The sequence below is a fragment of the Oncorhynchus nerka genome, linkage group LG27, assembly GCF_034236695.1.
Source record: "Oncorhynchus nerka isolate Pitt River linkage group LG27, Oner_Uvic_2.0, whole genome shotgun sequence".
NCBI classification, from domain to species: domain Eukaryota; kingdom Metazoa; phylum Chordata; class Actinopteri; order Salmoniformes; family Salmonidae; genus Oncorhynchus; species Oncorhynchus nerka.
In genome coordinates this window covers 28,143,381-28,168,652 of record NC_088422.1, presented here as the reverse complement: position 1 = coordinate 28,168,652, position 25,272 = coordinate 28,143,381, and the positions used below count along the sequence as shown (strand labels likewise).

Sequence of the window (25,272 nt, the reverse complement as noted above, 5' to 3'; positions counted from 1 at the left end):
AATAGGGGTGGTATACAGAAGATGGCATATTCTTGTCACAACACAACTGATTGGCTCAAACTTGTTAAGGAAATAAATTCCACAAAGTAACTTTTACCAAGACACACCTGTTAATTGAAATGCATTCCAGGTGACTAACTCATGAAGCTGGTTGAGATAAGGCCAAGAGTGTGCAAAGCATTCATCAAGGCAAAGGGTAGCTACTTTGAGGAATCTCAAATATATAATATATTTTGATTTGTTTCACACTTTTTTGGTTATTACATGATTCCATGTGTTATTTCCTAGTTTTGATGTCTGCACTATTATTATACAATGTATAACATAGTAAAAATAAAAACCCTTGAATGAGTAGGTGTGTCCAAAATGTTTGACTTGTACTGTATATGAACTGAATATGCTTGTCAACAACTTAACTAAACTTGGCCATTAATATTTGCGTAGTAACACAAGGCTACAACAACAATACACTGAAGTTATAACCTATTTTAAAAATGTATTTGCCGGCTCCTGGTAGGCTACACAAGTGACACATTGGATTTGCAAAATCTCCAGTGATATAGTAATTTCAACATATATTTATTGTATCAAATTGTAGCCTATATTAACATATACAATTATAGACTACTTGATTGCCAACAGATGCAAATGTATCATTCTCCACAATTAATGTCAGCTTCATTGAGGATTTTTCCCCATAATAGAAGCACATGAGGGAGTTACATAACTTCCATTTCAAATGTCCACTTGCCATAATGTCAAGTTAAATAGCCTACATACCTACATACAACTGGTAAAAAGTTGTCAAGACGTGCTGCTCTGTCTTCTCTTACTCATGTGACTCAGTCAATAGTGGACTAAGCTGCTTGCTGCGGTGCTCTTTCAGCATGAACGCCCCCCTCCACTCACTCAGCAACAGCCTTCCTCATTGCCTGATAGTCAGCAGCAGGAGACAGTGAAACAGATATATGGCATGGCGGCCGCCCGCGGTGCAACTTAGAAGTAGCCCAAAAACCCACAACCCGCGACCAATACATTTACACCCGTGATATTGTTTTCAAAGTAGCCCAATTGCGGGAAAACCGCAGACATGGCAACCCTGGTTAGCGCATGAATTCAGGCTAGTTACTGCAATATGAATTTTTGTCCATATCGGCCAGCTCAACCTCAGGGCATCTGGTACTGTGAACACTCACCGCTTCAAAAAAACCTCTGCTTTATAGGATATATGCTGCTGTGTTTTATAGCAATCTATTTTCTCTCATTAATGTGTATTGTAATAGGTATGAAAACAGTAAGAGGATTATGCCTCTCTTCCCACTCCTTTTATTTTAATTTCTTAATCACCGTGAAGAATAGGAAATCTTGTCCATGAGCTTTTCCAAAGTGGTTGTGGGGGAGAAGCCTACTCAAACAGCACAAAGCACTCGTCGTATCACTCCATTTTGAATCCATCTCTCAACCACACTAGAAGTGCACTCTCTGCCGTTTGGTGATATGTCCTTGGCGTTAAAACTTAACTGGTGTTGGAACATCCATACTTAGCATAGTGTAATTATTTCCCTATTAAACCCTGGGCATTAGGTTATCAACTAGCATTTTGACTTTGCCTAACTTTTCATAGACATAACTCCTCCAGTGCGAGGGACAGAAGGCCATTCAGTGTGTAGGCAGGCAGGTGTAAGATCTGCCATCAGGAACAGTGGAAATGTTAGCAGCTGCTGGAGAGAGGTGCTGACACTCTTATAGCCAGGATGCACTGACACATTCATCTCGAGCTGGTGGCCAAATAGCATTTAACCCTTCTCAATCTACATACAGCAAGACGGATTATTATTGTTCTGCAGAAAGCTGATATCCGTGCCGAAGACTACCAAAACCCTGATAGGACGTATGACTTCAAACTGGCTTGATTTGGGTTGGTCAACTGTCCTGACTTGTATGTGATTAGTTTCTCATCATGCCGTTCTCTTCTCCCTACAGGTCGCTGTCTACAGGACCAAACCCATGATGTACCTCGCCTGCTCTGCAGCCCCACCAACATCCAGTCTGTAGAGGAAGCGGCCGCACCAGCATGTCCTCCCACCCCCAGTCTGTGCCTCAGGGCCGGAGGGCTGTGGACATCCTCCACCTGCCAAACCCTGCCAGTCTACCGCTGCAGCTGGCACGGGCACACACGGTAAGAGCCCTGAAACTAGCTGGAGACAGGAACACTGGTACTTAGCGCCTTCACATGAAAGCTCAGTGTATAATGATTTACATGTAGATGTTACCTCGGCTCCCTTAGGTTAGCTGTCATTTTGTCAACAGAATTATCCTGCACCGAGTATGTGGCTACACTGTTATGCACACAAAGGATATGCCGCCCTAGAACCTGCTCCCTTATTAGATGTTTGAATTGAAAGTTAATGTTTTCATGGTGGAATCATTTTCTAGGTTTCTCCATTATGCCCAAATGTCTTCCCTCATTTCTTATTCGCCATGACTCTTTTTTGAACGGGTCAGAGGGATATGTGTCTTGTCTTCCCAGAAGAGGCCCCTAGCTAGTAAGTAGGTTCATCTTGTGGCTTGACGTCCTGTGTCGGTGTGAGTCTCTCTCTCTGTTGTAAAGAGGGAATCCTAGGGTTACCCCCCAGGATCCCCACAGCTGCCCCTGCTTGTTAATCCCTTCACTCCCACTTGTCATCATGCTGAGGAGGAGATGAGGGCAGATGGACAGTCCACAACCCACAGTTAGTCCCATCAGCCTCAGCTCAGTGAGAGAGGCACAGGTGTCGAGGAATGGCCACTCTCTCTCATATGTATGAGGTAAATGGAGAGAAAGGATGAGAATGTAATGACCAGGAATGAAGAGCTAGATGGAGAGAGAAAATGAGAGAATGAGTGAATTAACAGAGGCACGCTACCATAGACTTGTCTCAGATTGGAAGATTTCTGGTGTGCTCTCCTCATGCGTTTCAGGATGTGGGACTGGTGGACTACCACCCTCACTCTCGGGACTACAGCTCACACCTGGCTCAGCCCCACCGCCGCCGGCCCTCTCTGCTGTCTGAGTTCCAGCCAGGGAATGAGAGGTACGTAGCGATCTACTACTGTACTAGACATGATAACACACACCATCTGCTCTCGCTCAGGACCCAGGACCTCCTGGTTTCTTTGATCTCTTAGGCTTTTCTAGAAGCCTCTGTCACCTTTGCTCATCACCTTAAATCACTTTTTAACCCTTTGACGTGTCCGATCATGTATTTGTGATCATTGTTGAGTGGTCCCTGCAGCGTACCGTCGCAAATATCTGATTGGAACAGTAGCAACAGAACGTATGATGCAACAAACTCATCTAAACAGCATTGTTGTTTGAAAAGCATCTAAATAATGCTTTGTACTGATGGGAAATAAAGATCTTCACAAGTTTATTCCTCAATTTTATATTTGATTGTGAAAGATAAATGTGAACTTCATCATCCAAGCATCACAAGGAACACATCCACAGCCAAACTCATTCCATAAACCATTCTAAATAACCGGTTGCGCTGACAAAAAACTAAACATAAGTTAGCGATCTAACATCTATACTTGTTTACAATGTATCTCTGGTGCGCACAAGGGAGATGTAAAATTGTTTAGAAAAGAGATATGTGTCAGCTAAGCAACAGCAGCTAAATTCTTTGATTGCAGCCATATTTGTTTGACAATCAAAAACTCCCTAATCCCAGAATGCCATTCACTAATAAGACATAAAGAAACAAAGTCAAAGATGGACTTAGTTTGACCACTTTTCAGCATATTACAAATCTTCAATGTACTTGTTACAGTATACACAAGATCCGGAGCACATTTCTTCTACAAGTTGTTTACAGTTTTTTACAAATCACAAAGCAAATAATGTTATCACCTCACAGATCATCACCCTAAATACAAGTGGGAAAGCTAAACAGGGTTGCCAGATTTCGAAAAATCATTTTAGGGGGGTTTATTTCAAGTCCATGGAGAGTAGAAATGGGGGATGGTATCGTGGGGGGATTTGATGCAGGAAATACAGTGCATTCGGAAAGTATCCTCTTTCCACATTTTGTTATGTTACAGCCTTATTCTAAACTGGATTAAATAGTTTTTTCCCTCATCAATCTACACACAATACCCCATAATGACAAGTCGAAAAGTTTTTTTGAAATTTGTGCAAATGTATAAAAAATAAAAACATCACATTTACATACGTATTCAGACCCTTTGCTATGAGACTCAAAATTGAGCTTAGGTGCATCCTGTTTCCATTGATCATCCCGCTTGGAGTTTGCCAAAAGGCACCTAAAGGACTCTGACCATGAGAAACAAGATTCTCTAGACTGCTGAAACCAAGATTGAACTCTTTGGTCTGAATGCCAAGTGTCACGTCTGGAGGAAACATGCACCGTTCTTATGGTGAAGCATGGTGGTGGAAAGCATCATGCTGTGGGGATGTTTTTTAGCGGCAGGGACTGGCAGACAAGTCAGGATCAAGGGAAAGATGAACAGAGGAAAGTACAGAGTGATCCTTGATGAAAACCTGCTCCAGAGCGTTCAGGACCTCAGACTCGGGTGACGGTTCAACTTCCACCAGGACAATGACCATAAGCACATAGCCAAGACAACGCAGGAGTGGCTTCGGGACGAGTCTCTGAATGTCCTTGATTGGCCCAGCCAGAGCCCGGACATGAACCCAATCGAACATCTCTGGAAACACCTGAAAATAGCTGTGACACTCCCCATCCAACCTGACAGATTGTGAGAGGATCTGCAGAGAAGAATGTTAGAAACTCCCCAAATACAGGTGTGCCAAGCTTGTAGCGTCCCAAGAGGACTTGTGGCTGTTATCACTGCCAAAGGTGCTTCAACAAAGTACTGAGTAAAGGATCTGAATACTTACAGTATCAGTCAAAAGTTTGGACACACCTACACACCTACATTGTAGAATAATAGTGAAGACAAACTATGAAATAACACATGGAATCATGTAGTAACCAAAAAGGTGTTGAACAAATCAAGATATATTTTGTATTTGAGATTCTTCTAAGTAGCCACCCTTTGCCTTGATGACAGCTTTGCACACTCTTGGCATTCTCTCAGCCAGCTTCATGTGGAATGCTTTTCCAACAGTCTTGAAGGAGTTCCCACATATATGACCCGTTTCAAGAAACTAGACGTATGACGCGGGTCACTACTTCACAGGAGAGCTGTTTGAACGTAAACTTGAACATAAACCACTCATTTGCTTGACTAATGTTGGCTAGCTAACATTCAACCTGGTTGGTTAGGTACCTGCAGATTCATGCAGGGTAGTGACGTCATGGGTTGGGATTATGGTTCATTCTTTAGCTAGCTAGCTACATGTCTTGACAAAAGACTCAATGCAAGTATCCATTTCAATAGAATGTCAATGCAACAACTGTTGATAGACATACTAGCTGGTGAATTTGCTCTGGTTATCTACTCAGATTTCAGACCCCGGGTAAGATAGCCTAGCTAGCTACATTTTCAGATATTACACGTTTCTAATTTTGAAAGTCTTTTTATTTCAGGTTAAAGTGTATTGCTAACTAGCGTTACGTGTATAATTGTATTATTCATATCTCAGAGCCATTTGCAGATTCATGCAGGGTATTAACGTTATGAGTTGGGATTGTGGTTCATTGTTCAGCTAGCTAGCTACATGTCTTAAAGACTCTCATCTGAGTGTTCCAGAGCGCAGAATAACTGATGAATTTACGAATGCTTAACCCAGTTGAATATGGCCGCTATCAGTAAATGTCAGCAAAATTTTGTCATTAAATTGTTGCCAGCAGCACAGTTAGTCACCAACGCTCTGTATGACATGAAAACAGCCTAACCAGCTCTGCTAGGTTGAGTAAAATGGTCACTGAGCTGTTCTCTCATTTGTGTCTGGAAGTATCTAGCAAGTTAGATTGCTTTTTTAAAATTGATACATTTTGTATTATTATTATGAACCAAACAAATACAAAAACATAAATATACAAACAAGAGTACATAAACCTAAGACAGGGGTATTACATATCAAGATGGTACATTTTCAATTTGTCAACAAAAAAAATGTTGTTTTTACACTTACTGATAGAATTGAAATATTATTTAGAAATTAATAAATACATTTAGAAATAATGTGAAGGGTTTGTTCTCCGCCCACTGAATTTTATGGATAAAGAATCTGCCATGAAAAATAAACAAATAAACAATGGAAGTTAAATCAGGGTCCATATAATTTGGATCAAAATAAAACAATATCAGTCTTTCAAATTAACATTAATAGTAGTAGTAGTTAAAAAATAAAAATAAATATCTTCTAACTCAGTCCAAACTCATCTGACATAAGAACCGTTCCAAAATAAATGGTCAGGAGTCTCTAGCTCACAACAATTAAATACACATTTGTTATCAGTAGCTATTTTGAATCTTTGTATAATAGTCTTTACAGGGGCGCTTGACTGCTGCTGTTATTACAGAACGCTCAGATCAACCCTTAGAGATGGGTGGGGCTGAAGCTTAAGAGAGTGTGAACGATGCTGAATGGCTGTCGAAGAAGTCCCAAAACATTCAAAGGCCATTTTCTCAAAAGTGAGTCTACAAGTTTATCAACTTTTAAAACAAAATTACTTTCCCCCGTTGTTCCTTAACTGTAGTATATGATATACCATTTTGTAGCTCTGAGTCTCTACTTTTATCCAATGTAAAATCACAATTTTAAATTTTGCAGAAGTTTACATACACTTAGGTTGGAGTCATTAAAACTCATTCTCAACCACTCCACAAATTTCTTGTTAACAAACTATAGTTTTGGCAAATCGGTTAGGACATTTACTTTTTATGACAAGTAATTTTCCCAACAACTATTTACAGACAGATTATTTCACTTATAATTCCAGTTGGTCAGAGGTTTACATACACATAGTTGACTGTGCCTTTAAACAGCTTGTAACATTCCAGAAAATGTCATGGCTTTAGATGCTTCTGATAGTCTAATTGACATCATTTGAGTCAATTGGAGGTGTACCTGTGGATGTATTTCAAGGCCTACCTTCAAACTCAGTGCCTTTTTGCTTGACATCATGGGAAAATCAAAAGAAATCAGCCAAGACCCCAGAATTTTTTTTGTAGACCTCCACAAGTCTGGTTCATCCTTGGGAGCAAATGTCTGAAGGTACCTCGTTCATCTGTACAAACAATAGTACGCAAGTAGAAACACCATGGGACCACGCAGCCATCATACCACTCAGGAAGGAGATGCGTTCTGTCTCTTAGAGATGAACGTACTTTGGTGCGAAAAGTGCAAATCAATCCCTGAACAACAGCAAAGGACATTGTGAAGATGCTGGAGGCAACAGGTACAAAAGTATCTATATCCACAGTCAAACCAGTCCTATATCGACATAACCTGAAAGGCCGCTCAGCAAGGAAGAAACCACTGCTCCAAAACCGCCATAAAAAGGCCAGACTACAGTTTGCAACTGCACATGGGGACAAAGGTGGTACTTTTTGGAGAAACGTCCTCTGGTCTGATGAAACGAAAATAGAACTGTTTGACCATAATGACCATCGTTATGTTTGGAGGAAAAAGGGGGAGGCTTGCAAGCCGAAGAACACCATCCCATCCGTGAAGCAGCATCATGTTTTGGGGGTGCTTTGCTGCAGGAGGGATATATGTGGATATATTGAAGCAACATCTCAAGACACATCAGTCAGGAAGTTAAAGCTTGGTCGCAAATGGGTCTTCCAAATGGACATTGACCCCAAGCATACTTCCAAAGTTGTGGCAAAATGGCTTAAGGACAACAAAGTCAAGGTATTGGAGTGGCCATCACAAAGACCTGACCTCAATCCTATAGGACATTTGTGAGCGGAACTGAAAAAGCTGGTGCGAGCAAGGAGGTCTACATACCTGACTCAGTTACACCAGCTCTGTCAGGAGGAATGGGCCAAAATACACCCAACTTATTGTGGGAAGCTTGTGGAAGGCTACCTGAAACGTTTGAGCCAAGTTAAACAATTTAAAGGCAATGCTACCAAATACTAATTGAGTGTATGTAAACTTCTGACCCACTGGGAATGTGATTAAAGAAATAAAAGCTGAAATAAATAATCCTCTCTACTAATATTCTGACATTTCACATTATTAAAATAAAGTGTTGATCCTAACTGACCGAAGACAGGGAAACTTTACTAGGATTAAATGTCAGGAATTGTGAAAAACAGAGTTTAAATGTTTTTGGCTAAGGTGGATGTGAACTTCCAACTTCAACTGTAAGACCGATTTGAGCTGGTCGGTCAAATATGCTGAGCACTTGTTGGCTGCTTTTGCTTCACTCTGTGGTCCAACTCATACCAAACCATCTCAATTGGGTTAAGGTCAGGTGATTGTGGAGGCCAGGTCGTCTGATGTAGCACTCATCACTCTCTTTCTTGGTCAAATAGCCTTTCCACAGCCTGTAGTCATTTTCCTGAAAAACAAATGATCGTCCCAATAAGCGCAAACCAGATGGGACGGCGTATCGCTGCAGAATGCTGTTGTAGCCATGCTGGTTAAGTGTGCCTTGATTTCTAAGTAAATCACTGACCGTGTCACCAGCAAAGCACCCCCACACCATCACACCACCTCCATCCTTCACGGTGGGAACCACACATGCAGAGGTTATCAGTTCACCTATTCTGCGTCTCACAAAGACACCGTGGTTAGAAATAGAATCTCAAATTTAGACTCCTCAAAGCAAAGGACAGATTTCCACCGGTCTAATGTCCATTGCTCGTTTTTCTTTGCCCAAGCAAGTCTCTTCTTATTGGTGTCCTTTTAGTAGTGTTTTTTTGTTGCAGCAATTCGACCATGAAGGCCTGATTCACGAAGTCTCCTCTAAACAGTTGATGTTGAGATGTGTCTGTTACTTGAACTGTGTGAAACATTCGTTTGGGCTGCTATTTCTGAGGCAGTTAACACTAATGAACTTATCCTCTGCAGCAGAGGTAACTCTGGGTCTTCCTGTGGCTATATATATAGTCATGCTTTTTCTGAGGATGAGTCTTGATGAGTAGTTATGAATTATTTATATGCATTCCATGAATTTTGCATGGCATACAGAGGGTAGGCCTTGAGCACAGAGTCATTATTCTTCATCAGTTGATTGAAGTAGCCAATATTCCTGCATATGTTACCTGGGAAAAGTACAAGAGAACTAAAGTGTGAAGTATATCTTCAACAAACGCTTTTCTCATGAGGTCAGCTGCAACTGGATTCTATTCGCAGTGCTGTGCATCAGTGTCTCTCCGGGAGGTCTTCATATATTAATTTGAATTAGTTCACTGTCTGTTCTCTCCTCTCTCCATCTTTCTTTGTAGTTGAAATGGAGGTCCTGTCTCCGGAGGTCAAGTGAGTTAGGCAACATTACCCTCAGGAATGTTACGGGCACACATTGGCCGACACCAGATGGTCAGTGTGTGTGTAATGTGTAGCAGTGTGTGGCTAACAATTTGTGTGTGGCTGGCTCTGTCTTCCAGTATCAGTCAGACAGGATTACGGGCTCTCTGGGACTTTATTTTTTAAAGAACCTGCCCAGGGAGCATTGTGTTCTTCCTCAACCACTTCAGTTCTCTCTTCTGTCCCTTTTCTGTGTACAGTAGAGGACTCCACTAGTTCTGTCAACACATGAACACCACACTGTTCTCTCGCTCTTCCCAAGAGGACATTGATTAGCAGCCAATCCTGAAAAGTAAAACCATGAGGGAATAACAGCCTAGTCTCTGTGAACATGTTCTTCTTTCAGGGGGCATGGGTGAGCTGTGTGATTTTAGCAGGTAGTAGCGTATGTGTTGTTCAATAAATAAAATATAATAGGACTTCATCTTATTAAGCTGTTATTAGAGATTACATTTCTTGTTTTCGTCAGTGATTAGCTGCAGGTTGTGCTGAGAGGCATCAGCTTGTGTGAGTCCCCAGTCAAGGTTTAAACTATCAGCATTCCTTCATTTGATCAGCATTCCTTCATCCATACCTTCAGGCTATGCTCAAACCCTTGCTTTTTAATCTCACCTCCACTGTGATGATCCATTTGAAGAAAGAAGTTCAAATGCAGATTGAAACATGGTTGTTGTGGATGTTGTTTCAAAGCCCAACACAATGAAATGCACAGTGCTTTTTAAGGTGATGATTCATTCAAAACATCCATATGCGTATTAGAGCTTCTGCATAGGCCCCATGAGCCCGGAAAAAAGCAACCTTAATAAAAACGATGATTATGCCTTTGTAATACATGACCTATCGCATATTACGCATGGCAGAAAAACATAAAACAAAACTGATTTTAAGATGTCTTTGAAACATAATTGGTTTAGCATACTCCAAAATTTGAGTTATTGCCTTTGAGTGTGGAGTGTATTATGCATACCAGATGGACTGGTTACCTTATGCTCCAACATCTCTATCAATGAGTCTGGGAGAGAACGTATAGCCCTAGGCGATGCTGTTGGTTCATTGATTAGGCGGGATGGCTTACAGTTAGCCTAAAATGAGTGAATTTGAATAGCCTAGTAATAGGTTATTTTTTATATTTTCATAATGAATTATGTGACACATTACCTTTAGCTATACAGAATATCTCACCATCATGCGTTTCCATCTCCTCACTCTCCTTTATTCCCTTCTGGAGCCCACAGTTTAGTAAATGTAGTTTTGTTGGGAAAACATATCGATGTTCCCAAACAGATTTCACTTGGTTTCCCAAATGAAGCACTGGGTAGCTGCAGGAACAAGGTTGGAGCGCCCATGGCATACAGAGTTTGGGCGGAATATCACCTGTCGTGCAGCGAGAGCATGTTCCTCAAACAGGAATATCACCTGTCGTGCAGCGAGAGCATGTTCCTCAAACAGGAATATCACCTGTCGTGCAGCGAGAGCATGTTTCTCAAACAGGAATATCACCTGTCGTGCAGCGAGAGCATGTTCCTCAAACAGGAATATCACCTGTCGTGCAGCGAGAGCATGTTTCTCAAACAGGAATATCACCTGTCGTGCAGCGAGAGCATGTTCCTCAAACAGGAATATCACCTGTCGTGCAGCGAGAGCACGCTCCTCAAACAGGAATATCACCTGTCGTGCAGCGAGAGCACGCTCCTCAAACAGGAATATCACCTGTCGTGCAGCGAGAGCATGTTCCTCAAACAGGAATATCACCTGTCGTGCAGCGAGAGCATGCTCCTCAAACAGGAATATCACCTGTCGTGCAGCGAGAGCACGTTCCTCAAACAGGAATATCACCTGTCGTGCAGCGAGAGCATGCTCCTCAAACAGGAATATCACCTGTCGTGCAGCGAGAGCACGTTCCTCAAACAGGAATATCACCTGTCGTGCAGCGAGAGCACGCTCCTCAAACAGGAATATCACCTGTCGTGCAGCGAGAGCACGTTTCTCAAACAGGAATATCACCTGTCGTGCAGCGAGAGCATGTTTCTCAAACAGGAATATCACCTGTCGTGCAGCGAGAGCATGTTCCTCAAACAGGAATATCACCTGTCGTGCAGCGAGAGCATGTTCCTCAAACAGGAATATCACCTGTCGTGCAGCGAGAGCATGTTTCTCAAACAGGAATATCACCTGTCGTGCAGCGAGAGCATGTTTCTCAAACAGGAATATCACCTGTCGTGCAGCGAGAGCATGTTCCTCAAACAGGAATATCACCTGTCGTGCAGCGAGAGCATGTTCCTCAAACAGGAATATCACCTGTCGTGCAGCGAGAGCATGTTCCACAAACAGGAATATCACCTGTCGTGCAGCGAGAGCATGTTTCTCAAACAGGAATATCACCTGTCGTGCAGCGAGAGCATGTTTCTCAAACAGGAATATCACCTGTCGTGCAGCGAGAGCACGCTCCTCAAACAGGAATATCACCTGTCGTGCAGCGAGAGCATGTTTCTCAAACAGGAATATCACCTGTCGTGCAGCGAGAGCATGTTCCTCAAACAGGAATATCACCTGTCGTGCAGCGAGAGCATGCTCCTCAAACAGTGGTTGATGCAAGGAGTGAAATAAGTGTTATATTTATTTCTCAGCTATTCATGTTAAACACACACGCTGCTATAAAATCAAATTAGCCTACAAAATGGCCCGGCGGGAAAGCGCTTGGCCGTTCGCTATTCGAGTGCATACAGATGACATATCTTTTTCCCCCTGTTCCTGCCCATTTGATAATGTGCCATTCTAAATTTAAACTAATTTGACATATTAGTAAAGACCAGATTAAATTGAGAATAGTCTGATGGGTGAAAATGTGATCCCTTGACGAGAGAACAGCTGTGCAGCCCGAGGCAAGAAACAGAGTGCAAGCTTTATTGGCTCCTTTCTCAAATCATCAATAGCCTATAGTCACACCATGCAGCCCATATATGTGACCGATTCGGTCTTATGTAGCAGCATTTGAAATGTTTTTTTTACGTTGGATAAAAGTAGAGACTCGGAGCTAGAAAATGGTATATCATACACTACATTTGAGGAACAATGGGAAAGTAATTCTGCTTCGAAAGTTGATGATAAACTTGTAAACCCACTTTTGTGGAAATGGCTCTTCTTCATCTACACCCATTCAGCATCATTCACACCCTCTTAAGCCTTAGCCCCACCCATCTCTTTAAGGATTCACAGGTGAGGCCATGTGCTAAGAGAGTAGTTTAGTGAACAACCAAAGATTTCAAGACTAAAAGTGGATAAAGTAGTATCCTACAATAAGGAAAAACTCCAGGTAAAAAATACACTTCCTAGTCCTTGGTCTATATTCTAATCTGACTTGGGTGCAGGTCATATTGTTCTTCACTTTACTGTCTCTGGTAAACACACACTATATCAAATAAAATGTTTGTTTATTTGTCACATGCACAGGATGCAGAAGGTGTAAATTGTACAGTGAAATGGTTATTTGCATAGTAGCAATATCAAAAACAAAACGTGTCCAGATAAAGACATTTTATAATTATTAGATGACGCTTACCTGATACACTTGCCTAAATTCATGGTTCATGTGAAGGAAATGCTATAACCACCCCTCAACCACATCTGGCTAAGTGGATGGGTCACTATGGTCTAGACATGTACACATGTTAATGAAATACAATAGATGGCTGTAATCACCCACAGACACACCTGGTTAACTTGATGGGTCATGTAATCATCTGGTGGAGCTGGATGGCTAGCAGGCTAAACAATGAACCAGCATAATCCCAACTCACACTACTACCAGTAAAAACATTGTCATAGCTGTAGTATTAATCTGCAGGTAGCTAAAGCTAACAACTAGGTCCAACGTTAGCTAGCTAACATTAGGCTGTAGCTAGGATTGCAAATGGATTTCTGATTCAATTAATATTATTACACAGATCATACATGTAATGTTAGCAGGTTTCCTCCAGATGTGACGCTTGGCATTCAGGCCAAAGAGTTCATTCTTGGTTTCATCACACCAGAGAATCTTGTTTCTCATGGTCCTTTAGGTGCCTATTTGGCAAACAGTTTGGCCTGGCGGCCAGCTCTAGGAATAGTCTTGGTGGTTCCAAACTTCTTCCATTTAAGAATGATTGAGGCCACTGTGTTCTTGGTATCCTTCCCCAGATATGTGCCTCGACACATTCCTGTTTCGGAGCTCTACGGACAAGTCCTCTGACTTCATGTTTTGGTTCTTGCTATTACCTGCATTTTCAACTGTGGGACCTTATATTGACAGGTGTGTGCCTTTTCAAATCGAATTTACCACAAGTGGACTCCATTCAAGTTGTAGAAACATCTCAAGGATGATCAATGGAAACAGGATGCACCTGCGTTCAATTTTGAGTCTCATAGCAAAGGGTCTGAAAACGTATGTAAATAAGGTATTTCTAAAAACCTGCATTTGCTTTGTCGTTATAGGGTATTGTGTGTAGATAGAGAATTTGTTTAAATTTAAATCCATTTTAGAATAAAGCTGTAACATAACAAAATGTGGAAAAAGTCAAAGGGTCTGAATATTTTCAGAATGTTATGATATGTTTACTAAGATTTAAGGTTTGTATCATTCACAACTAAAGTTGCCAAATAAGTCTACATCTAGCCTGTAGGACCTGTTTCAAATGAATACTTTTACACTCGCTCTGTAATGGGAAAAATATCCTTTCTAATTTATTCTATTCTTCTTACTGTAAAAAAAAAAAAAAAAATACTGACACAGGACTTATAAGCATATCTTGTCAGCTAATTGAATAAGCCAGATAACATGTATCTACAGTAGGCCAACTCAGTCTGTTCACCTGAAATACATTTCGTTCATATCATACTGTTTCTCTAGACCTGCCTAAAATAAATAATGGATTTATTGTGATGGTGTACATTCAATTTTCTTTTAGACTTTTTTAAATGCAAATGATCCAAAGGTGCTCAACAGCGTTGTGTTGAGGCCAAGAGATGCTAAACGTGTTTATGTTTAATTAAAGGTCTTTTGCATGACAATAACCAGCTGGCAACATTTCATGACCGCCACAGCCCTATCTGTAGGCAAGTACCATGGTCTTGTAGTGGATGCAAGGTTTGACTGGAAGCTAGTGGAGTGTTCGGAGGAGCGGGGTGACTTGGGAGAGCTTGGGAAGGTTCAACACCTGGCGGACTGGAGAGTTCTGGATAAGTTGCAGGGGTTTGATGATAGATGCGGGGAGCCCAGCCAACAGCGAGTTGCAGGTATTCAGGCGGGAGTTGACAGTGCCTGGATTAGGACCTGCACCGCTTCTTCTGTGAGGTAGGGTCGTACCCTACGGATGTTGTAGAGCATGATCCTGCAGGAGCGAGTCACTTCTTTGATGTTTGCAGAGAACAACAAGGTGTTGTCCAGGGTCACGCCAAGGTTCTTTGCACTCTGGGAGGGACACCGTGGAGTTGTCAACCATGATGGAGAGGTCTTTGAGCGGGCAGGCCTTGCCTGGGAGTAAGAGCAGCTCAGTCTTGAAGAGGTTGAGCTTGAGGTGGTGGGACGACACCCATGCTGAGATATCTGCCAGGCGCACAGAGATGTTGCCGCCTGTGTGTCAGAAGGGGGAAGGAGAAAAGTATAGTTGAATGTCATCCACATAGCAATGATAGGAGATACCATGTGAGAATATGTTGGAGCCAAGGGACTTGGTGTATAGAGGAAAGGGCCTAGAACCGAGCCCTGGGGGACACCAGTCGTGAGAGTACGTGGTACAGACACAAATCCTATCTCTGACACCTGGTAAGAGCAGCATACCAGGTAGGGTGCAATCCAAGAGTGTGCAGAGCCTAATGCCCTGCCTGAGAGAGTGGAGAGGAGGATCTGATGGTTCACGGTGTCGAAAGCAGTGGATAGATAGATCTCGGAAGATGAGAACAGAGGAGAGAGAGTCAGCTATGGCAGAGTGGAGAGCAGAGCCTCCTTGACACAGAGAAGAGCGGTCTCGGTTGAGTGACCCAAGACTGTTCAAATAACCTTTTTCTCAGCATTAGCTGAAAAAGGAGACCTTTGTTTATCAAAAAAATAGATGCACAAGCATGAGTGATGTGCTAGCATTAGGCAATCTGTTGGTTTGCCCTGTGCGGAAACAATATCATTTATTTGAACTCAAGATGTATGTTCTAGCATATTCTCTGAAGGACACTTTAGCTCAATATTTTCCCTTTCATTGCTTTCACTGTATGTTTTTCCTGAGGCACAGCACTCTGTCTAGGCTATTGCATCATGTATAAGTTATCCTATCCATTTTTGAACAACTATCAAACAATTGATGATGTTCAGTTTGTGCGCCATTCAGTGGAAGGGTAAACCCATTTGTATCTTTTTGACATTCTCTCCTTATTGTTTTGCTATTACTGTACTCTCTTTTGTTCCCTAATCCTACCATGGAGCTCCTACTCCTGGCCCCCTCTCTCTCTCCCAGCCTCCCCTGCTCTCTGCACAGCTGCAGAGTTGAGCTGGTCCTTGGGAGGGGATGGTAGTAGAGAGATTGGCAGAGTCACAAACGCGTAGTGTTTTCAGGATAACGCAGCGCTATCAGCACGCATGATCTGTGCTCTGCTCATAATGGGGTCTGAGCCAGTGAGAGACTAATGGAGCTGTTGTTGTTTCTTGTCACTGCGCTGCGCACCGCTACCCCTCGCCGTCCCTCACCCCTCTACCCTACCTCCCATACCTCTCTCTCCTTTTCACTCCTGACAAATCCTCCCCAGGGAACAGATTTTGTTGCACACTCACGCATAAGATTGGAGAGAGAGAAGTGGGGTGGGGGGTAGTATAAAGAAATCCACAGATCTTGATGTGATTATGTAAGTGCCAAGCCTCTATGGAAATAAGAGTGTGTGTGTGTGTCAGGAAAGGGAGTAAGCAGGGGGAAGGGCTTTCACACACCATCTGGGTTTTCATATTCTTTTTTGCAACACTGTTTAAGAAATTATACACAGAAAAGTTGGTAATTTTGCAGTCCAGGCCACCCCATTACACCTTTCAGATTCAGCATTGCATAAGTAATAAATATGTCCTTGCTACATTCCTGCTGTCTAGTCATTGGGGATAATATAGCAGAATGGGTCTAAATGATTATAGTAGCACTGGTGTCCTGCAAGACAAACACTCTCTGCTCCCTGGCACTAAAATAAACCTCACAGTAGGCCTTTGGCTCTGTACTGGCAATTATGGTTGGTTCCCAGTCCCCCCCCCCCGCCCAAGAAGCCACTTCCATTTTGACATTAGCAGTCTTGTTACTGATGCTGTTTTCACATAGGATGTGCGGTTTATATTTTTTCAGGCCAATGTTTAAATGACAACAAACAGGCCCATTTTTACCACATTCTTGTCTGCCTATGCCTTTTGTGTCTACCGTGCGCATGCCAGTGACTTGAGGTGTGCAGATGTGGGTGGGAATCTATATTAACAGATCCATTGACTCTACAGCATCAAAAATAAATTCAACTGAATTATTTTAGGCAGGTCCTAAGAGATATTATAAGACTAATAAAATGTATTTTCTATATACTAGGATGGCATATTTGGAGTTTTATGTCCAAATGAATGAAATCTATAGTTAATGATTTGGTTGATTAAACAGACAAGACACACCTACCCCGATGAATCAACATATACTGAGTGTATAAATCTGCTCTTCCCATGACATACTGACCAGGTGAATCCAAGTGAAAGTTATGATCCCTTATTGATGTCACCTGTTAAATCCACTTCAATCAGTGGAGATGAAGGGGAGGAGACAGGTTAAAGAATGATTAAGACCTGGATTATGTATGTGTGCCATTCAGAGGGTGAATGGGCAAGACAAAATATTTAACTGCCTTTCAACGTGATATGGTAGTAGGTGCCAGGCGCAGGCGTTTGGGTGTCAAGAACAGCAACGCTGCTGAGTTTTTTTTGTTAAAGTTTTTTTTTTTATAACTCTCAACAGTTTCCTGTGTGTATCAAGAATGGCCCACCACCCAAAGGACATCCAGCCAACCTGACACTGTGGAAAGCATTGGAGTCAACATGGGCCATGCCTGTTCTTAATGTTCTGTGCACTCAGTGTACAGTCGTGGCCAAAAGTTTTGAGAATGACACAAATGTTGTGTCTTTAGATATTTTTGTCAGATGTTACTATGGAATACTGAAGTATAAGTACATGCATTTCATAAGTGTCAGACTTTTATTGACAATTATATGAAGTTGATGCAAAGAGTCAATATTTGTAGTGTTGATCCTTCTTTTACAAGACCTCTGCAATCTGCCCTGGCATGCTGTCAATTAACTTCTGGGCCACATCCTGAGTTTAAAACCACACATAAAGCAGACCATGACTTATCATATTACAGCCCAGCTCCCCCCTCCTTCCCCTCTACCCATGACTTTGGTCATGTAATTGTTAGCATTCCAGGCCACCCAGCTCTTTTCTGATTGTGTGGTACAGTACAGGGATGTTGCAGGGGAGGTCAGACTAGACGCCACACATGGTTTTGGGCTTTTGTGTGTGGCCTAGTGAGTACTGACCACTTGACAATGCAAAGCTCAGCAAATTGAAGAGCAACTAGGCTTTATGCTTTGTTTTATTGTATTGTATTTGTCTGAGTCTGAAGGTCTTTTACTGGAACTATGTACCTTTACATTTTGGGCGTCTGTTTGATCTGCCTCAGTATTCCAGTCTACTGAAAAACTATGCTCCCTCTGAGTCATGGGCTTTAATTAGACACGCCAGTAGCTTATCATGTCAGACTGTACAGCAGACACAAGTAATATTTAAGGTCATTATGACTTTCAAGTTTTTAGCCAATCACCCAGGGTTTGTGTGCAGACATGGAATGCATCAGGTAGGCTAGTATGCGAGGGCAGTATGCTGCTCTGAGTGAGTAAAATAATGAGTGGCCTAATTGTTCTCGTGTAGTTTCCTCGTTTTTTAGACCACTCACCGTGTTGGCCTTACAAATGGATGAGCTAAACATTAGTCATGTTGTCAAATCCCACAGCTCCCGAGGAACATTATCTGTTTTGAGTGTTTCATGGATTGTCACTTTTTCATGTAGCACAGTTGTGTTCCCAAGTGACGAAGCACTTCTACCACTGTACTGTGGGGGTGGAGGAGCTCTCAGGAATGGATATTGGCAACCACTCGAAAGAGAAATCTGTCATCCTCAAAGAAACCAGCACAATGACTCAATATTACTCTGATACATCATATAGTCCTAATACACAATGGAACATTTTGTTAAGAGGGCTTTTGTCTACCCACTAACATTGAACGTGATCTGTGTGATTTGATTTAACAAACTTACAATTCTAAATAGTTTAAAAAATGTATTTATTACATTTTTATTTGCACAGAGCTTCCCTGGTGCCAGTTGGCCAATGTGTCCTCCTGCTAGTCTGCTAGAGGGCAATTCCACTGTAATGAAGTTGTGCTGAGACTCAGATTTGTCACTTAAAATGTACAGTGCCTTCCGAAAGTATTCACACTCCTTCACTTTTCCCACATTTTGTTGTGTTACAGCCTAAATAATAAATTGATTGAATTGAGATTTTTTTTGCCACTGGCCTACACGCTATTCGCCATAATGTCAAAATATAATTGCTTTTAAAAATTAATTAAAAATGAAAAAATGACATGTCTTGTGTCAATAAGTATTCAACTCCTATGATATGGCAAGCCTAAATATGTTCAGGAGTAAAGACGTGCTTAACAAGTCACATACGTTTGCATGGCCTCAGTCTGTGTGCAAAAATAGTGTTTAATGATTTTTGCATGACTACCTCATCTCTTTACCCCACACATACAGTGCCTTGCGAAAGTATTCGGCCCCCTTGAACTTTGCGACCTTTTGCCACATTTCAGGCTTCAAACATAAAGATATAAAACTGTATTTTTTTTGTGAAGAATCAACAACAAGTGGGACACAATCATGAAGTGGAACGACATTTATTGGATATTTCAAACTTTTTTAACAAATCAAAAACTGAAAAATTGGGCGTGCAAAATTATTCAGCCCCCTTAAGTTAATACTTTGTAGCGCCACCTTTTGCTGCGATTACAGCTGTAAGTCGCTTGGGGTATGTCTCTATCAGTTTTGCACATCGAGAGCTATGACATGACACCTTGAGTTTGAAAAAATCTATTTTGGTTATTAAAGTGAAGTGGATGTACAGTCATTAACACATTTGCGAAATGCATAACAATGGATATGAATGTCATAATGTTCATGGCGATGTTTCCTAAATATGTACACATAGGTAGAAATGCAATATCCACCTTTGCATATTTGGGTATTATTCTACACGCTGGCTATTATTTTAATGAGCTCTGCCATTACCAGATCTGAACAAATCAGAGGTCTATGTTTCACAAGTTTGGACATCAAAGTATAACTCAGTAGAGTACAGCACAGGACAGTAGAGTCGAGTTCAGTACAGTACATTAGTGTACTCAACTCTAGTGTGCTCTACTGTGTACTGCACTGAACACTACTACACTCTATTTTACTCTACTGTACAGGACTGTACTGAACTATACTCTACTTTTCTTTACTATACTGTAATGTACTGAACTATACTCTACTTTTCTGTGGTCTACTGTGCTCTAATGTACTGTCCAAACTTGTGAAACATAGATATCTATGATTGGTACAGATTTGGTCTGGACCAGACAAGATCTGAACCAATCATGGACCGCTGTTTGGGCTAAATGATGGCTGGTCCAGATGTTTGTGGATGCTGAAATCAAGGCTGGTGCGGACCAAAAAACGATGTCTGTGGATGTTGAAATCAAGGCTGGTGCTGACCAAAAAACGATGTCTGTGGATGTTGAAATCAAGGCTGGTGCTGACCAAAAAACGATGTCTGTGGATGTTGAAATCAAGGCTGGTGCTGACCAAAAAACGATGTCTGTGGACGTTGAAATCAAGGCTGGTGCTGACCAAAAAACGATGTCTGTGGATGTTGAAATCAAGGCCAGGGCAGATTGAAATTGAAAAAGATTGAAATGTAAACTACTTTTCAACGTCCAGTGTCAGTCGGTGTTCAGTGGTTGAGGATGCTGGTTACAGTAAATGGAAAGGGAGGGTGTGAGTAAGAGCCAGAAGAGGTGACATTAATTGGAGAGAAGAGAGAGAGGGAGGGGTTGTCCATACTTTTCACACTCTGCTTTGACCACCAGAAGACAGAAAGAGAACTGAGAACTTATCAGCTGAAAATAACAGTACGCCAGTGGAAGGGAGGACAGTAGCAGGAGACACTATGAGCTGAACATAACAGTCAGTGGAAGGGAGGACAGTAACAGGAGACACTATGAGCTGAACACAACAGTCAGTGGAAGGGAGGACAGTAGCATGTGGCCCAACTGTGGTTGATGACTAATACGATTTCCCATTGTAGCCAATTCAATGACCGATTTGGTAACATCATTTTGAGTTTTAATCACTTAATTATTCATATCAGAATTGATATTAGTAAAAACTCTAACTAATGGATAGGTCTACCTGTGAACTTTCATTATCCTCCCTCATGAGGGAGTGAAATTAGAAAGTATCTTAAAGGAATGCTGGTTTTTGTTAACGGAATTTGCCTCAGCTGCGGTCATCCCCCTCTTCAAAGGGGGGGACACTCTTGACCCAAACTGCTACAGACCTATATCTATCCTACCATGCCTTTCTAAGGTCTTCGAAAGCCAAGTCAACAAACAGATTACCGACCATTTCGAATCTCACCATACCTTCTCTGCTATGCAATCTGGTTTCAGAGCTGGTCATGGGTGCACCTCAGCCACGCTCAAGGTCCTAAACGATATCTTAACCGCCATCGATAAGAAACATTACTGTGCAGCCGTATTCATTGATCTGGCCAAGGCTTTCGACTCTGTCAACCACCACATCCTCATCGGCAGACTCGACAGCCTTGGTTTCTCAAATGATTGCCTCGCCTGGTTCACCAACTACTTCTCTGATAGAGTTCAGTGTGTCAAATCGGAGGGTCTGCTGTCCGGACCTCTGGCAGTCTCTATCGGGGTGCCACAGGGTTCAATTCTTGGACCGACTCTCTTCTCTGTATACATCAATGAGGTCGCTCTTGCTGCTGGTGAGTCTCTGATCCACCTCTACGCAGACGACACCATTCTGTATACTTCCGGCCCTTCTTTGGACACTGTGTTAACAACCCTCCAGGCAAGCTTCAATGCCATACAACTCTCCTTCCGTGGCCTCCAATTGCTCTTAAATACAAGTAAAACTAAATGCATGCTCTTCAACCGATCGCTACCTGCACCTACCCGCCTGTCCAACATCACTACTCTGGACGGCTCTGACTTAGAATACGTGGACAACTACAAATACTTAGGTGTCTGGTTAGACTGTAAACTCTCCTTCCAGACCCATATCAAACATCTCCAATCCAAAGTTAAATCTAGAATTGGCTTCCTATTTCACAACAAAGCATCCTTCACTCATGCTGCCAAACATACCCTTGTAAAATTGACCATCCTACCAATCCTCGACTTTGGCGATGTCATTTACAAAATAGCCTCCAATACCCTACTCAACAAATTGGATGCAGTCTATCACAGTGCTATCCGTTTTGTCACCAAAGCCCCATATACTACCCACTATTGCGACCTGTACGCTCTCGTTGGCTGGCCCTCGCTTCATACTCGTCGCCAAACCCACTGGCTCCATGCTAGGTAAAGTCCCCCCTTATCTCAGCTCGCTGGTCACCATAGCATCTCCCACCTGTAGCACACGCTCCAGCAGGTATATCTCTCTAGTCACCCCCAAAACCAATTCTTTCTTTGGCCGCCTCTCCTTCCAGTTCTCTGCTGCCAATGACTGGAACGAACTACAAAAATCTCTTAAATTGGAAACACTTATCTCCCTCACTAGCTTTAAGCACCAACTGTCAGAGCATCTTACAGATTACTGCACCTGTACATAGCCCACCTATAATTTAGCCCAAACAACTACCTCTTTCCCAACTGTATTTAATTTATTTATTTATTTTGCTCCTTTGCACCCCATTATTTTTATTTCTACTTTGCACATTCTTCCATTGCAAAACTACCATTCCAGTGTTTTACTTGCTATATTGTATTTACTTTGCCTCCATGGCCTTTTTTGCCTTTACCTCCCTTCTCACCTAATTTGCTCACATTGTATATAGACTTGTTTTTTTTTACTGTATTATTGACTGTATGTTTGTTTTACTCCATGTGTAACTCTGTGTCGTTGTATGTGTCGAACTGCTTTGCTTTATCTTGGCCAGGTCGCAATTGTAAATGAGAACTTGTTCTCAACTTGCTTTCAACTTGCTTACCTGGTTAAATAAAGGTGAAATAAAAAAATAAAATAAAAAAATTTCAAGGTTCAAGGCAATGTTTCTTAAACGTACAGAAGGCAGAACAAATAATCCATCAAAACTATGAAATAACACATGGAATCATGTAGTAACCAAGAAAGTGTTTAACAAATCTAAATATATTTCATATTCTTCAAAATAGCCACACTTTGCCTTGATGATATTTATATTAGAATATTTTTTAACTAGAAGTAAGTTAAGAACAAATGATTATTTACAATGAAGGCCTACCAAAAGGCCTCCTGCAGGGATGGGGTCTGGATAAAAAAAAAAAAATACAACAAAAAATATATATAAGACAAAAGACATATTACGACAAGAGAGGCACTACAACACTACGTAAAGAGAGACCTAAGACAACACCACAACATGGCAGCAACGCATGACAACAACATTGTAGCAACACAACATGGTAGCAGCACAAAACATGGTACAAACATTATTGGGCACAGAAACCGCACAAAGGGCAAGAAGGTAGAGACAACAATACATCACGTGAAGCTGCCATAACTGTCACTAAGCGTGTCCATGATTGCGTCTTTGAATCAAGTGTTGGAGATAAAATGGTCCAGTTTTATGACTTTTCTGCTAGACTCATTTTCAATCTATTTGACAAGAAATCAAAGCCTTTGTCTATTCCTAATTTTTAGAATGGAAAACAATTGAATAATGTATTTATGCCTTAATTTCTCCAAAATATAGAATCTTAGCTTTCATTTGACACCCAATTTGACATGCTCTTATGAACTTCACATGTTGGTGCTCATAGGTAATTTTACATGGAAATGACCTACACCCTCAGTTAATTAATATAGATGTTAACCTGTCTTCTCTCCCTGTGCTTTCTCCTGACAGAGGTCAGGAGCAACACATCCGCTATGAGCACATCTACTTACCTGAGCCCAACAACCAATCAGAGGTGGAGTATGTTGAGATAAAGCGTCCCCGCCTGGACCTTGGGGCGGAGTCTCTCATGAGGCACTCATCCCACCGCCCACAACTTCCTCTGGGAGGGGCTGAGGACATGTCAAAGGTCAGTATTGATTACTTGACAGAAGGATCTCAAAGGCCAAAGTCGATTAAATCTCTTGAGGGACTTTCATTTTGAATTTTTTGTTTGAGTTCTGAAAGCTGGGTGATGCTGGCATGTCAAAGGTCACTGTTGGATTATGGACTAAAAGGACTCCTGCTTTGATGTGTGTTTGGTTCAAAGTAGGGCTGACCCCAATTAGTTGACTGGTCAATTGTTTGGTTGTTAGGTGGTTGATCAAACAAGATTGTTTTAGTCGAGCAGTAACAAATATATATACAGTACCAGTCAAAGGTTTGGACACACCTACTCATTCAAGGGTTTTTCTTTATTTTTAATATTTTCTACATTGTAGAATAATAGTGAAGACATCAAAACGATGAAATAAAACATATGGAATAATGTAGTAAACAAAAAATTGCTAAAACAATCAAAATATATTTTATATTTGAGATCCTTCAAAGTAGCCACCCTTTGCCTTAATGACAGCTTTGCACACTCTTGGCATTCTCTCAACCAGCTCCACCTGGAATGCTTTTCCAACAGTCTTGAAGAAGTTCCCACATATGCTGCACACTTGTTGGCTGCTTTTCCTTCACTCTGCTGTCCAACTCATTCCAAACCATCTCATTTGGGTTGAGGTTAGGTGTTTGTGGAGGCCAGGTCATCTGATGTAGCACTCCATCACTCTCCTTGGCCAAATAGCCCTTACACAGCCTCGAGGTGTGTTGGGTCATTGCCCTGTTGAAAAACAAATGATAGTCCCACTAAGGGCAAACCAGATGGGATGGCATATTGCTACGGAATGTTGTGGTAGCCATGCTGGTTCAGTGTGCCTTGAATTCTAAATAAATCACCAACATTGTCACCAGCAAAGCACAATCACACCACCTCCATGCTTCACGGTGGGAACCACACATGCAGAGATCATCCGTTCACCTGCTCTGCGTCTCATAAAGACACGGCAGTTGGAACCAAAATCTCAAATTTGGATTCATCAGACCAATGGACAGATTTCCACCATTCTAATTTCCATTGCTCGTGTTTCAAGCAAGTCTCTTCTTATTGGTGTCCTTTAGTAGTGTTTTTTTCCCAGCAATTCGACCATGAAGGCCTGTTACAGGCAGCCTCTTCTGAACAGTTGATGTGTCTGTTACTTGAACTCTAAAGCATTTATTTGGGCTGCTATTTCTGAAGCATAATATGGACTTGGTCTTTTACCAAGAGGCATGCCCACTGCATGCCTCTGGATACATTTTTTAAAAGCCGCGTTTGACACGATTCCCTAGACATACTGACCAGCTCCAAAAGACAGATGCATGCTATATGGTAGACCAATCCAAACTCATCTCTCGGCTTGTCCAGCCCACTTATTAT

At 41.8% G+C, this 25,272-nt stretch overlaps 1 protein-coding gene across 1 annotated transcript in view; it reads left to right on the top strand.

Moving 5' to 3' along the window:
- The window catches only part of LOC115111193 (nuclear receptor corepressor 2-like), a 178,232-nt gene that overhangs the window by 44,783 nt on the left and 108,177 nt on the right, over positions 1-25,272 (top strand). The window contains 3 exon segments of the mRNA XM_065011528.1: positions 1,984-2,179; positions 2,962-3,074; positions 23,721-23,898. Coding sequence (XP_064867600.1) covers positions 2,075-2,179; positions 2,962-3,074; positions 23,721-23,898 — 396 coding nt within the window. The 5' untranslated portion in view covers positions 1,984-2,074.